The sequence below is a fragment of the Sinohyriopsis cumingii genome, chromosome 13 (assembly GCF_028554795.1).
Source record: "Sinohyriopsis cumingii isolate HCF-2022 chromosome 13, ASM2855479v2, whole genome shotgun sequence".
In the NCBI taxonomy this organism is placed as follows: domain Eukaryota; kingdom Metazoa; phylum Mollusca; class Bivalvia; order Unionida; family Unionidae; genus Sinohyriopsis; species Sinohyriopsis cumingii.
The window spans coordinates 61968032-61983902 of NC_142973.1; the positions used below are offsets into that span (position 1 = coordinate 61968032).

At 34.1% G+C, this 15871-nt stretch overlaps 1 protein-coding gene across 3 annotated transcripts in view; it reads right to left on the reverse strand.

The window, feature by feature from the left end:
- The window catches only part of LOC149785688 (protein-lysine N-methyltransferase SMYD4-like), a 42373-nt gene that overhangs the window by 18256 nt on the left and 8246 nt on the right, over positions 1–15871 (reverse strand). For all 3 annotated transcript variants that reach the window (XM_089979530.1, XM_089979528.1, XM_089979527.1), the window contains 8 exons: positions 14563–14652; positions 12568–12691; positions 11568–11627; positions 9452–9503; positions 8891–9029; positions 7740–7864; positions 4658–4763; positions 2407–2467 (listed from right to left, as the gene is read on the reverse strand). In XM_089979530.1, coding sequence (XP_089835656.1) covers positions 2407–2467; positions 4658–4763; positions 7740–7864; positions 8891–9029; positions 9452–9503; positions 11568–11627; positions 12568–12691; positions 14563–14652 — 757 coding nt within the window. The remainder of the gene's footprint in view (positions 1–2406; positions 2468–4657; positions 4764–7739; positions 7865–8890; positions 9030–9451; positions 9504–11567; positions 11628–12567; positions 12692–14562; positions 14653–15871) is intronic.

A 15871-nucleotide genomic window follows, 5' to 3' on the forward strand; every position in this document is an offset into this window, starting at 1 on the left:
AAACACACACACAACTATTTATGATAAGGTGTGGACGTGGGTAAAGATTCATCAAAGTAATAAAATACTTTGGACAAAGATACAAGTCACAAAATTGCATTTTTCTTTCCATGTCTTTGTTTATATGGCTGAGGACAAAGCCACGTTATGTGCCACACTGACTACACATTAAACTGGTTAAAATGGTTAATAGAATTTCAGTGGTTCCAAAAGCTGTATTCTGGACAAGGATATCAGTCACAGAATTATATGTTCCCTTGCAATGACCTTGACATTAATGTAGTGACATAACAAAGATACATGGCATGCATTTTAGTCATGATATACACTTGGGTAAAGATTAATGAAAATGCAACCATCATAAAGTTATGTGCTGAAAAAGCAAATGTTAACAGATAGACAATTGCTGCAGCATAAGACACCTAACTTATGACAGACATTTGAAAAGCACCTTTGTCCTTTTTTCAAAAACATTTCTAATCAAGTTTTGATTAGGGTCAGTGAATACTCTTTCTGTCAAAATTCACCTTTTTCAGCTGTTTCTGTGCTTCAAAAATCACTCTATCATTAATGAAGACACAAGAATCACATTTAGATCATGTCAAGTCAGAATGGATCTTCCCAATGTTGCTATATGTACCTCAGCAGAAAATTCCATTAATGAATGGCAAACTTTTAACACTGAGAGACAGAACTGGCCCCTCTACACTACATGTTTTGCATCCAATGACAACAGAGGTGTGCTAATTAGGCTGAGAAATTATTATAACAAATAAAGCATCTAATGGCCCCCATGTACTGCTGTGCAGATGTCCATGTACTAACAATAATGCACATATAGAAATTGTCTCATAGTAGTCTTGTACTTTGACCCTATGGGACCGACTTATGTTATTTTGGGAGAGGTTATAATATGCAAAAAAGCAAGAAAAACTTGTTGCCTCCTGTCTGGTGAGGGAATAATTGTGGAATATGATCACTAATCTTGATAGACAAATACCAAATATGCAAGTTAAAAACATGTTTGTCCATTAGCCAAGTGTCTTTTGCCATACAAAGGATTAAGTACTGATGCTCACAAATACTAATATGTAATTGGCATGGTATGGATGCACAGCTTAATAGTTAATTTATTATGACACGTTTGATTTGATTGGTGCTGACAGCAATTTCTGGTTTGCTATAGCTCATCGCCAAATTCTGTCCGTCAGCGTTGCAGTGTTGTGTCATTTCTACCATCCACCATCTTACTTGGTGAAACCACTAAATAAATGCTCAGGGTCGTCCTAAGGGTCAGGCAACATGGACTGCTTGAAGCGCCATGCTGGGTGGTGCCATTTCACAGAGTTTGCTGTATATTTTCTGAGAGTAGGGGTACCAAAGGCAACACATGCTGTTTTGTCCTGTGCAAATTTGTAACAGCTCTGTGAATGCTAATGGGTTTGCATTGATTTGTTGTTGCCACAGGTAATGCTCATAACTGTTTTAATTGTAATATGAACATGATAATCATTATCAACATTAATTTACGAGTCAGTCATTAATGTTAATTTGTGCAATCATTTTAAAAGCCTCTATTTATAAGTCAAATTATGCTAAAAGCAAAATATCCTCATGCTCTGCCATTGCAGTTGAAGAGAAATCAAATTAATTTTTGATAGATGAACAGCAGATGCACATTATATACCTACCTTGTTACCTATAAAACACTGGTTGCCTCTTAAGATTATGGTTAACTTTGAACATTATTGACCAGTGTGTCACATTAACCTGGATCTTTGGTCCAGCTATGCAGCTTTCAGCTAAAGTTACTGTACAGAAACCATTACTTTCTTATTAGGCTTACAGTGACCTCTTTATCACCTACATGCCAGTCATCCACAAAGATTGGTCAAGGAACATAACTCTAGAACAAAAGAACTGTGCAAAACCCAATTTTCATTACTAACAATAACCCGTCCTTTGACCCAAAATCAACAGACCTCATCTGTACTTTAGATACTAGATCTCCACATACTCTGGTCTAGAACTAAACTTATTATGCAAAACCATTTTTTTTCTTCATTCACCTTGACCTTTGACCCTAAAATCAATTGGCTCCTTTCTTACCCAACATGCAAGTCAGAGACATACTTTTGTGTTGGAAGATAGTCATGAGCTAAAATATCTGCAAAGAAAGCATTTTTCATCTTTCAGTTTGTTACCTTGATCACTGACTTTCTGACCCCCAAATCAATATACTTCTTCCTTACCCAAGTACAAGCTATCAACAAGTTTGGAAACTGAAGATAATGGAGAATTTGAGGCATTATGTGGAATCAAAATTGATCACAGGTGGATGGATGGAGTGACAACATAATGTCATACTCTTTTCTTTATAAAGTGCATTGTAAAAACTATACTCACTGATCAGAAACTGCAGTCCAGCTGTCAGAATCACTCTCAGACTGAGATGGGCTATACCAACCTAGATCAAAATGAAATACACATCAGAATCATGACATCAACAGGATTTGCTCATTAATGTCAATTTTAACATTTTCTTCATTATCAGTTAAATATGTTATACCAGAGGAAAATTGTACTGAAAATAACAAGGTCTATTCAAATATATGCAATTTTGGGGCTTACAATAATACATAAGATCAACTGCACCACTGACCAAATGAATAAAAAGTGCGCATAATATTTACATACTTATTTAAATATTTACAAAGCTGCTCCAATTACTTTATTAGCCCCCAATATTTAGAATGTGTCCCCCTTTTACAAACAGAAGGGGGGCCCCCGAGTGGCCGAGTGGTCTAAAGCGCTCTCCGTTACGGATCACTGCCATCTCACCTCTGTCTGCGTGGGATTGAGTCTCGGATTCGGCCAATGTGGGTATGTGAGAAAGCTTGCCAGTAGCTTCTCGAGGGTTAGTGGTTCTTTCCGGGGATTTCCTGGGTTCTTCCTCCACCATTAATACTGGCTGCCATGTATAGCCTATCGTGTGCTGAAAAATGGTGTTAAACCCTTCAACAACAACAACAAACATAAGGGACAAATATTGCATCAGGTTTTTGATTTTAGAACTGAGCCTACGGTAGAAGTGGAAGCTCTAACTGTATATATTTGTGTCTTTTGATAGGTAATTCCCTTTAAACTTTAGGTTTCATTATAGTAACACATATCAGTGTATTTGTGATAGGGGTTCATGATGATCATTATACACTGTTCTAACAACCCCAGTAATGCAATCTTGATATCTAGATCATATGGAGTTGTTAGCATCAGAAAATCCAGATCATTACAAGACATGAAGCGTTGAGTCATGATCTGGATTTCTGATGCTGACAACAAGACATGATCTTGCAGTCAAGATCAAATTTTTTATATATACATAATAATTTTCAGATACGTTAATAAAATTTTAAAAAGTAATTGAAAAAAATAGTAGAAGTTGCTTAACATTTCAACATTTCTGATATGAACTTAATCTTCAGTCATAACCTGAGCTTCATTTTTTTTAACAGCTGATAGGTGCAAAAATAACACTTTTATGAAACAAGCGTCTGTAACACACAAAAAACTCATTTTCACTACCATCACTGTTAATAACACAAGTTCTTCAACACATGGGGGCAGCAGACCCATATATGTGATTTAAAGCTATCATGCAGTTGCCAAATTTTGCATCAAGGAAGATTTTACCAGCTGAATAACCACAAAAGTTTCTATCCCAAACCCAGCTGATAGCATTTGAACTGTTTTAGGTGGGACATTGTGAGAGGCTCCAATAGGGACTTTGCAATGCAATGATGACATTATTTTGATAATTATTAACAATTAGATTGGACAAATTGTTGGAACTTGATACAGATTTGCTACAGAGAATGTTATTCATTTCCTTTTGTATGTAAAGTGAGACCATTGCATAGTTATTCATGCCTGCTGAGTTGTAACCAGGAAACCTTGAGAAAAAATAGTTGCAGTCTCCTTTAACAGTATGGTAATGTGTAATCAGAAAACAAGAGTATTGTTTTCCTACTATTGGGATTTGATGGCAAAATTCTGGCTTATTCATGGGTAGAAAATTGATAGGTATATAATAAAGTAAAATATAAACTAAACGTAAAAATGCTGAACATGGTCAAACATTTTGCTGACAACTTTTATTTATTAACCCAATGACTCTAATGGGGTCTTTAGATATTCACATAAACTAACCTGTATACCTTGTTAACATGTACTTGTCTCTATTTATCATAATACTATGGGGATGAGCTACCATATATATTCCCTTACAAACTGCAAACAACAAAGATCAAAATCTACCATAGCATAATGCACCTGAAAATCAGGGTTTATGTTGTTTGTTCTACTGATTACTCCTACCAAACTGCATAAGTCCAGTTCTGGCAGTGCATTATATGATGGCTGATCTGAGTCCGTGCAGTTTGCAGTTGGCTTTTCTTATAAGCGAGTATATATGTTAGCTGAGGCTTTGTTGAAAATAAATGCAACAAACAATCTTTCAGCACATTTATACAGAAAAAGCAACCGCAAATATTTCAAATGGTTGGCTGAAAAATAAAAAAACATATAGCAGTTTTATGGATAGATTGCTGAATTAAGAAGGACATTTCTTTTACATTCAGACCTTGAGTATACTTACAGAACGCAGAATATCAAGGTAGGGACACTCCACTGCATGATACACAGTCCAAGACTCTTCCCGACACTGGAAGCTGCAATATCTGACAGTACTACACTGAACACATCTGTAAATCAGATCATAATCTAAATCCAATTTTTTAAATTAAAGAAAATAGTGACCTAAATACTCCCAATGAGATGCTCTTATGATGACAATAAATACACAATCTTACATCAGTCCTCATTTGAAACGAGTACAACTGAAAGATTTAATACCCCCCCTTCATAACAGTAATTTTATTTTATGAAATTTTTAGTGTAGTCAAATGACTCTAAGTGCATTCAGACACCTTGGACATTATATCTTTGCCTTTAAAGGATGTTATGATGTCAATATTAATATATATGTAATGCTGACAAAAAAATTTATATATAGGTTAACTAATCTAAACAAGACAGAAGTCATGTGACAAATATGTAGGAGTCATAACTGCTGCATGAAAAAACAAGAGATCTAAATGGATCCAAGATCACTAATATGGCTGACATCAGCTTAGTGCCTAAATGCATAAGCGCTTGGCCAAGTAAATCTGAAAGGCTATGATGCCAGGATGCTTTCTGTCAAATTTACTCAAATTCTGATGAGTGAAAGGACCCTGGAGAAGGCCCAGCCTCTGGCCTCCTAATGTACATGAAGCAGTTTCAAACCTTGTGGAAGATAATGACTAGGGTTAGTCTATCATCAATGTGCCTAGACATGACTTTTAGTGACCATATCACTGTGAAGCTGCTGAAAAAGCCAGCAACGTAACCTTGTGTGATGTTGCTATAGGTCCCACCAGGTCAAACTGAGCCCTATGGGATGAATGATATCAGAGGTAAGAGCTAGAGAAATACATCTCTGACGTACATCCCACAGCCTGGATAATGTCAATTAGTGAACAGTTATGTTTGGATGTTATGCTTGTGGTTACTGCCCTAACCACAGAAGTAAGTGTGTGCCAGAAATTCATTCCTTCTATGCAGGGCAAATAAGCATGAGCAGGCATATCATGCTTTCCTTCTTCAATAACAGAAATAGCAAAACCTTCCCCTTATCATCAGCAGTTTGATTCAGGTACAACTTCAAAGCCCTTACAGGGAAATGTAGATGCCTAGAGGCAAAGGATCCGACAAGAAAAGTGGTTTCACTTCCAATAACTGATTACCCATAAGTGGGAGACTATTCTTAGCAATGAAAGAAGAAGCCCTTATAAATAAAACTGAACTACTACATGAAATCTGAAGATAGTTTGGCTCGACCAACGAGCCATATATCTCACTGATTCAGCCTGCTGTGGTTAACTATTTTGTATGACGGTGAGTCAATGTAGCTCTAGATACTGGTTTGAAAGGTGGTTTATTTAGCCATGTCAAAACTCACAATAGATTCCACTGTGGACAAATCCTAATTTGCCAAGAATGTGTGTATAAAATTTGTGTGTAAAGTTTCTAGGCAATCCTACACATAATACAGGAGTAGTGATAACAAACTTGTTTTAACAGACAGACATTTCTTCTGGACTATTACCAATAGAGCAACAGAAAAAATGGTTGGATGTGAGAGGTGGTATTTCAAAGGTGGTGACTGTTTTGGAGGCTGAACTGTATATTTGATACAGGTCCAGCCTCATGGGTGGTCGTAAACAGAAAACACAACAAAACTTGAGTTTTTATAAAGGTCGGATTATGTTATACACTCTACTAATTATTGCAAGTTTTAAATAAATATTTGAAGACTTTCACCTGCAGACTGTGTTAAGTTACTAGTTATAAATAATTGGTCTAGGAATGAAAAAGACTTATTGAAGAATGCAGCAATGTAAAAAATAAACCCTCTACATTTGCCATGCCTACATACCTAAAATTAACCAGGCATGATGATTCCCAAACCCAACTAGCCCATACAACTAAACACTGTCGCTGAGCAAGTGATATTTCACTTACCTTCCCAAATCTTTAAATAGTAAAAAGAACCAAATATACAAGTTTGAGACCATTTTCCTCGTATCATCCTTGCCAGGCAAGTGTGTAAAACTGGACTTGTCACACCAGGCATTAATTGTCATGGATATTAGTAAGTAAATATTCCTACATCAAAGAATGCCCCATAATGATAAACTTTCAGTCAATACTAAATTATAATAAAGCTCTCATACTTTAGCAGATGTCAGCATAATTATATGACCAGACACCTGTGCAAGCAATGTGTACCTTTATGTTCTTCTGTTGCAAAATGAACTGGAAGGTGTGTTGTTTTTACAAAAGATAAATAAACAATACAAACCTCTAAATTGAATATGTACACCTGTGACGGCTCCTTTTGAAGAAAACAGTGGTTAATCATAATGGTGATTTCCAGGACTTTGGCACTACAATGGCAGTTAGTATCTTTAGTCTGGTTTACATTCTGTGCCATGCAATGGCTATATGCTTTCTTAAAGACTGTAGGATTTGGTATCCAGATTTTTCTGTTGGATTTATTTTGCTGTTGTTTTTTAACACAAAACACCTTCATAAACGGGCATGACTTCAAAAGATTAAACAAAGGTCAATGGTATTTATCTTTATTTTTGTGATGCAGTCATACATAGCAGCATTGTTTTAAACCAATCTACACTATACTCCTATGCAGTTGTAGTTATAATAACTAACAGCTATAAAAAATAACTACATATACAGCAGTGTCAAAATCCATTTTTTTGCTAAAAAATCATGGTCACTTGTCGCCTTCTATAGGTGGTCACCAACAACAGTGCTTTTATATAATAAAACTGACCTGTGCACCTTGATTGTGATCATATACAACAGGTTGTCACTCACAGTAAAGGCTGATCGAGAAAGGTTTTACTGTAATTTCAATTTAAGTAAGAAAATTTTAGATGTTAAGTGATGTTAACTGAAATTACAGTCAGAAACTATGCTTTTTGCTTGAAACTGACCAAAGAATGAACAGCAAAAACCCCAATCTGCTGGTAAATTATGGGATGGCAGTTCTGGGTGTACACTATTTGCAGTCAGTTGCAGGTTACATGAGTATATATGATAGATTGTATACTTACGGCACTACAGTTGTAAGTTTTCCATAACAATGATGACAGTGAGTATCATCATGGTCTGGTAGTAGGACTGCTGCAAAGGGCCTCTCTACAATTAGTGTATCACCTGCTTTGATGTCATCAGATCCCTTTAAAAAGACAAGTTTTGTGAAATCTTATCACCTGGGAAGTTTTTAAACTCTTTGACTGAAAATGAAAATCAAGACATAATGTACTGAAAAAAATTGACAATAATCACGTCAGCTAATTTGAACATAATGCGCAACATAGAAAGCCTGATGTTTTATGGATGAACTTGTAATAAACCTAAAAATCTGTTGCTGCAACACGTAACCTGAAAGCCGATCTAAATGCATGCACATACAGATGGACAAACATGGGTAATGCTATATGTCCCTACTAAATGTTGTGTGGCATAAAAATGTGTCATTTAAACTATTAACATTTTCGGGACAATCACATCAAACATGGAATGTGAGGGATATTTACTATGATCAGCTTTTTACCTACAATTTATTCAAATGGTTTATATGCATTTGTACACAAAATTTCATCAATCCAAAAAGGAAAGATATTCATGAAACTTACTAGAATGTAAAACTTCAGAGCAGTCTCTTCGCAAAGGGGAATGTAGGTTGTAGTCACCTTTTTTGTCAAATGCATCAAAACATTCAATCTCACTTCCTAATGTTGATAAAAATGTTCAATAAATGAATGTATTTGCTACACTATCAGGTAATCTAACTCCAACAACACAGACCCAGATCTACCACCAAATAACGAACTGGCTAGTCAGGGGATACAATTTAAAGTGTATTGTGCAATGTCAAATCTAGGTCTAGGTTGTTTGCTGTTAGGTGTCTTTTATATGGGTAAATATAATAAATAATGACTGTTACTATTAAGTGTATTTTAAATGGGTAAATATAGTAAATAATAACTATTACTGTTATGTGTATTTTATGTGGGTAAATATAGTAAATAAAAACTAGATTATAAAATTAATGACAATGTTGCATTTCTTAGTTTTCTACAAACAAACTGGGAGCAAATCCAAGGCTTAAAAATAATATTTAAGGTATTATTTCTGAATTTCTAATTGCAATCTTTTCTCTATCTTCTCTTAACCTGCATTCATTAAAATAAAAACTTACAACCAAGAAACGTCCTTGTTCTAAGTTGTATTTCATCTCAACACAGGACGATGCCTGTGTTATAACTTTATTTACTCCATAACTCAAGCAAGGGGGCCCTGATGGCATTTCATGTTGGTTAGGACTATCCTGTTGTTGCCTGAATAAAACATAATAACAGATATAAATAATAACTACACATACAAGCTATTAACCTTACTACAATGTGAATGAATCACAAGATTATTATTAAACTTATGAATACATTTGCCTCTTTACAAATTTCCAATATATAATTACTATCTAATGCATCAAATAAGTAAACAAAATCCATTCACAGAAAAATTCAATAATGGGTTTAAACTTTTACAAAAGTCACTTTTTTCAACATGAAAATACGAAACTATTTTTCATTTTTTTCTGCCAGTCAGTGCCCTCTGAAATGTAACTTCTTTGCCATCAAAAATAAATTTCATTATGTATGAAAAAGAATTTCTTATTTTGTCCTAAAATTAATATTTCTCCAAGTATGAGAGTCTGAACACACACACACACAAACACGCACAATAATATTATTTATACCTTAAGAGATCTAATTTCTTCTCATAAGAATTCAATTCTTGCAAAGCAGAATCTGAAAAGAAATTACATTTTCTTCTATTCTTGTTAGATTCTTATGACTTCTTCTGAATTCTGATATAGAATGGGAAGCATACAGTGAAAATCTGATAAACCTGTCACTAATATGTCAGTAATCATTTATTGTTATTTATCACAAGTTTGTTCATAATAAAAACCAGCAGAAAAAATAATGAACTGAAATTAATTTTAGGATGAAAATGCAAATAATTTGAGTACAGAATTAAACTTTGAGTAGCACACTACTAGTCCAAATATATAGGTACAACAATGTGCTTTTTCACTAAACTGACTTTCTCTCATTGTGACAAAATCTAAATAAAATAATAAATACAACTGGATCACAAAATTCAACAATTTCTGTACCTATGATGGTGAAGTCACAAATGTTCACAAAATAATAACATCTGACTATGACCTTTAAGCCAGAGTTGTAAGGCTACTTGGCAGATATGGAAAGTAACCAAGTTTCATTGCACTATCTCTAAAGCCATAGAAGGAAAACTGCAGAAAATGGGTCAACAAATTAATCAGTGACTTCTGATCTTTAAGACAAAAACCTGACTAATACAAGCGACAACATCATGCTAAGAAACATAAGTGTACCATGGTTAACTCCTGCACCTCAAACAGCTTTTATGGTATAAAGCAGAATGAAAAGAAACCTTACAATAATGACCAGTGACTTTGACCCTGAGAAGAAGACCCCAAAACTGCAATGCAACAGATCTTTTGGTGACAATTTATAAGTATACCAAGCTCAATAAATTTATCTTAAACAGCACTTATGTTAGACAAGCAACTCAAACATATTGACCTGTGACCCTGTTATACCAATTTTCATCTATTCATCTCAAATGGTGCTAAATTCATTGAGTTTAATTTTAAAATTCAGCATAGAACAACATGGCATAGAAGACAAGACTGCCATCATGGTACACAATTAATGATGACATACATGTAGATCAAGTTGCATTCCTTAATCTACAAAAGAAAATGTGATAAAATCTTAAATTACAGAATTGTGACCTTAACTTGGAAGATAGGAACCCCAAGGCCATTCCAAACACATTCTCTGAAGATGATATATAAAAGTACACCAAGTTTCACACCATAATCTCAAAATGACAATAGAATGGAAGGGACTTTAAGATGGAAAACAAAATATTTTGCCATAACCCTGGCCTTCAATCTGACATACTTTCTGATGATAATGTATACACATAAAGTTACAAACCTTAATCTTAAATGGTGGGTGTAAAGTTACATAGCCAAAATGGAAAGTGAGATGGAAAATTAAAAGAACCTAAAGATGATAATCATACTGCAGAACAAGACACAGATTCTGTATGAGTATACAGTTTCATCTATTAATCTCTGATGGCTCGAAACTTACAAGTAAAGAAATGTCATGGAAACTTTAAAACAGAGAACTGTGACCTTGACATTTAAGACCCCCAATGCAGTATGCAATACACCATCCAGTGATGATATATGAGTACACCAAGTTAATCTCCTAATTTCAAATATCTTTGAAGTTATGGAACTGAACGGAAAATGTTATGAAAATATAAACTATTGAGCTGTGACCTTGAAGATAAGAACCACCAATGTGGTATGTGACAGACCAGAAAGTGATGATGCCAAAAAATATCAAATGGCTTGAATGATATAAAGGTGAAGGGAAAAGATAATGGAAAACTTAAAATACCTAATCATGACCTTGGAGACAGGATACCCAATATGGTCAGTTAAAAACCCTCTAGTGTTTAAGTACATAAAGTTTTAAGCATTAATGACAAATGACTTTAAAGTTTTGGAACAAAAACAACAGCAAGACAGATGAATGGAAATGTGAATACTGTTTACCACTTTTTTCTGGGGAAACAAAAAATTGTTTTTTGAACAAGTGATAACATTTTGCAAAACAATTGTATGCAATAGAAAGAATGACTTTAATAATCTATCCTTTAATAATATTTGGTTATGATTATATAACCAATGGACACTGAAAGTTTATTTTGCAATTAAATGAATCAATATATAATCTATGAACAACCTTTTTTCTTCTCTTCAGGACAACCAACATCTTTAATCCAGTCTGTGGTTTCATGTATTGCTGAAATAAAATTGTAGTTTTGGGTGGGGGTAAAACTTATTTTAATTATGTTATACTTAATTGATGATTTTAGACCTTTCAAAATCAAAATCTATAGGCAAATGCTATCCATCCAAAGAGTTGGGTCAAAGTACATAATGTAGAATCAATGCAGGGTCTAATCTTGAATTTAAAATTGCAGTGAGACCCCCCCCCATGAAAAAGAAGCAAATTTTCTGAATATTGGTGGAAATAAAAAAATAACAGTTGGCTTGAAAACATATAATGCAAATGTTGCACATTCATTTGAGTTTGCTAATGTTATCTGAGTGCAAAACATCCACTGTAAACTTATTTTTGGAACCAATTGTTTTATTGTTGAACAAAGCTTTACAAATCTTACTTCTGATCAACTTACAAGTACAGTAGTTAGTAAATATAATTTGTAAATGCTGTTAACAATGGCAAGGTATTTATATGACTAATCTCCTCTTGAAAGAGACTACAACTTGGAGATCGCTTACCTGTAAAACATTCATTTGTTACTGTTTTTGTTTTAAAATAATGTTTGTGCATGTGTACATGTGTGAGCTATAGAAACAAAGAGAGATGAGTTTACCCAACACTTAATAATGTTTTTATTCTCTGACATAAATTCCACCACACAGTCTGAAATATGATGTAACTGCTCAGTGCTATATTGTATTTAAAAAAAAATCTTAACCTCATTGATAATGCTAATGCTAATGCTGACACCAGATATGCCAAACCAACAGCATGCTTATCAGTAATGTTAGCTTCAATTTTTCAGAATCAAGGCAACCCCTCCAGAAGAGTATTACTTAATGTTTCACCATCAACTAATGCAGAAGAGACAAAAATTACATGGATAAATTGCTTTTCTATGCAAGATGAAAATGAAGGAAAAGACATGCTTTTAACTTAGTAATGATCTACATACAAGATTCTGTGCCCTTGATGTTGCCAAGTTTTAGGAAACACTGAACCTTCCTCAGCATCAGCTTGGTTTTGGAAGACTGTGGACATCGAGGAGACAGCGCTAGTGTGATGTCTTCAAGACATGGCTGAAAGTGCAAGAAAGATATGAAGCTGTCTGTAACTTCCACAATAGAACCTGCCTACAGGAACAAGAAAGACATGAAGCTGTCTGTAGCTTCCACAATATAACCTGCCTACAGGAACAAGAAAGACATGAAGCTGTCTGTAACTTCCACAATATAATCTGCCTACAGGAACAAGAAAGATATGAAGCTGTCTGTAACTTCAACAATATAACCTGCCTACAGGAACAAGAAAGACATGAAGCTGTCTGTAGCTTCCACAATATAATCTGCCTACAGGAACAAGAAAGACATGAAGCTGTCTGTAACTGCCTACAGGAACAAGAAAGACATGAAGCTGTCTGTAACTTCAACAATATAATCTGCCTACAGGAACAAGAAAGATATGAAGCTGTCTGTAACTTCAACAATATAACCTGCCTACAGGAACAAGAAAGATATGAAGCTGTCTGTAATTTCCACAATATAACCTGCCTACAGGAACAAGAAAGATATGAAGCTGTCTGTAATTTCCACAACATAACCTGCCTACAGGAACAAGAGAGATATGAAGCTGTCTGTAACTTCCACAATATAACCTGCCTACAGGAACAAGAAAGACATGAAGCTGTCTGTAACTTCCACAATGTAACCTGCCTACAGGAACAAGAAAGATATGAAGCTCGCTGTATAACCTGTATACAGGAACAGTCATTAGGACATTAACATAATTTCTTTATATTCACATGTTCCTTAAATGAAGAGCTAATATGGAAATTTTACATTATTTGTACAAGTGCAGTAATATACATAACACATAATGTGCCACAGTAACCAGAAAACTTCTCAATAAAACCCTAATATTTTAAATCAGTTTATGCTGACATGCAAATATAGTACCTGTAGATACTTATAGTATTAAAACAAGACAATATATGCAAAGAAAAGATTTTTCCATGAGAAAACAAATTATTATTAATTTATTTTCAGTCTATGATTTACTGCATGTACTGTATACAATTCTATATTAAACAAGGGCTGTAACTCTGTCAAATTATGACACAGGTTGTGAGCATCATATCAGACATCGATTTAAGTCTAATATTAAATTTGTTTTTACAGTTTAGAAAGTTACTGAGTGAAGACAGATTTCATGCTGCATGGGCCAAGTCAAACATATACAATCATTAAAATTTTAAGATAGGAGAAAATCAAAACTTCAGTGTCTTTTAAATGTTACAACCAATATCATGTTAGAATTAAACCGATGAAGTCCTTCATAAGTTACAAACCTGAGATGGATTTGTGTTGAAAGATGTAAGAGATATTATGAAAGTTAGTAACACTAAATGCCCTCTAAAAAGAACATGGTGGGAGAATGAAAATTACATTTTACAAAGTAATCTTGATTTATATTTACAAAATTGTTAGAGCTGATAAGATCTTACATGATAAATTTGGATGAATTTAAAAGATTCTTTCAACCAAAACTTGTCCAAATTTCAGATCCATACAACTACATAATGTAAGTCCTGCATTAATTGTAAGTATCATATTATCACCTTGTTTTTAGACCTCTTACAAACCCCATGTGAACTCACTCTATTATATTACAGAGATTCCCTCTCCTTACAAATCCCTTTAAAGAGAAGTCATCCCTTACTCAAAACCACTTTAAGAAACCAAAACAGTATATTTTTTATGTTTTGTCCCCCTCAATACAGACTGAATCTTGAACAAGGCTACCTAGAAGGAGTGGACTAATAAGAGATGATCCAATGAATTCGGACAACATTCCAACTTAAATCTATCAAAAAGAAACCAACCTATCAACCAAGCATCTGTAAAATGAGATATAAAAAAATAAATTAATACATCATCATCTTAATAATTACCTTCCATTTGTCAAGGAAAAACCAGGCTGCTGATCTATTCCCATAAGCAAGAGACAATTCCTCACTGTCATGATGGGCATATACTACTGCCTGGAAAGGAAGAAAAAAGGATTCTATCTGCATTCTCTTAATTGACTTGATCTATTATTTAGGGCAAAAATTATCCCAAGATTTTATCAAGCTATTTAATATTTTTTTCCTATGCATTTTTGAAAGTGGTAATTGTTTGATGGAAATGCCTTTGTACCAATTAACAACAAAAACACATAGTAAAAAGCTTTACTGTTAACACCCTATTCTCGATTCCTAAAAGTTAAATCTTTCTGTTCCATAGTTATGCCCCCTGGACCACGTACATCATATTGATATGAAGCTGACATCTGTATTTTTGTCAATTATGAAAAGTAAAAGGATAATATCAGATATGAAGCATATTGGTGATTCTATGGCTGTGTAATAACTTCAAAACCTAAATAAAAGACCAAATGTGGGAATGTAGAAATATATCAGAGTTGGGGTTGGGACTGACTGCAACTGCTCCTAACATACTACAGTCCAACTATTTTTTGGATGTCTAGTTCAATGATACTTAAAGACTTTTTGACTTTGATATAACTCCTATCTATACCATACTGACTTTGATATAACTCCTATTTATTCCATGTTGACTTTGATATAACTCCTATCATAACCATAATGAATTTGATATAACTCCTATCTATACCATACTGACTTTGATATAACCCCTATTTACTCCATGTTCACTTTGATATCACTCCTATCTATACCATATTGACTTTGATATAATCCCTATTTATTCCATGTTCACTTTGATATCACTCCTATCTATACCATGTTGACTACAATATAACCCCTACCTATATGACTTTGATACAATCCCTACCTATGCTATGTTCTTTCAAGAGTATAATGAACTTAAATGGCCTTGATGGGATCAAGGTGATTATTCAGAATAGAATTGCTAATGATGTGAGAAATGTAACTATTCAAAATAGAAATTGCAATGATGTGAGAATTGTGACTATTCAGAATAGAAACTGCAATCATGTGAGCAATGTGGCTACTGAGAATTCTGACATCAGTGTTTTCAATTTCCAATGATTCAGAAGTTTTAAGCTGTTGCCTTATAAATTAATTCAACACTGAATAATTATGTCATAAGCTCTTCTGGTCCACGACCAGTACAGCTATAAAACCTCAAAGCCCCTCAAGCTTGGATCCCCTCTGCTGTTTGGTTGAAATTGTTCCAGTATATTTTTATCAGTAATTAAAAAAGCACAAGCTAATG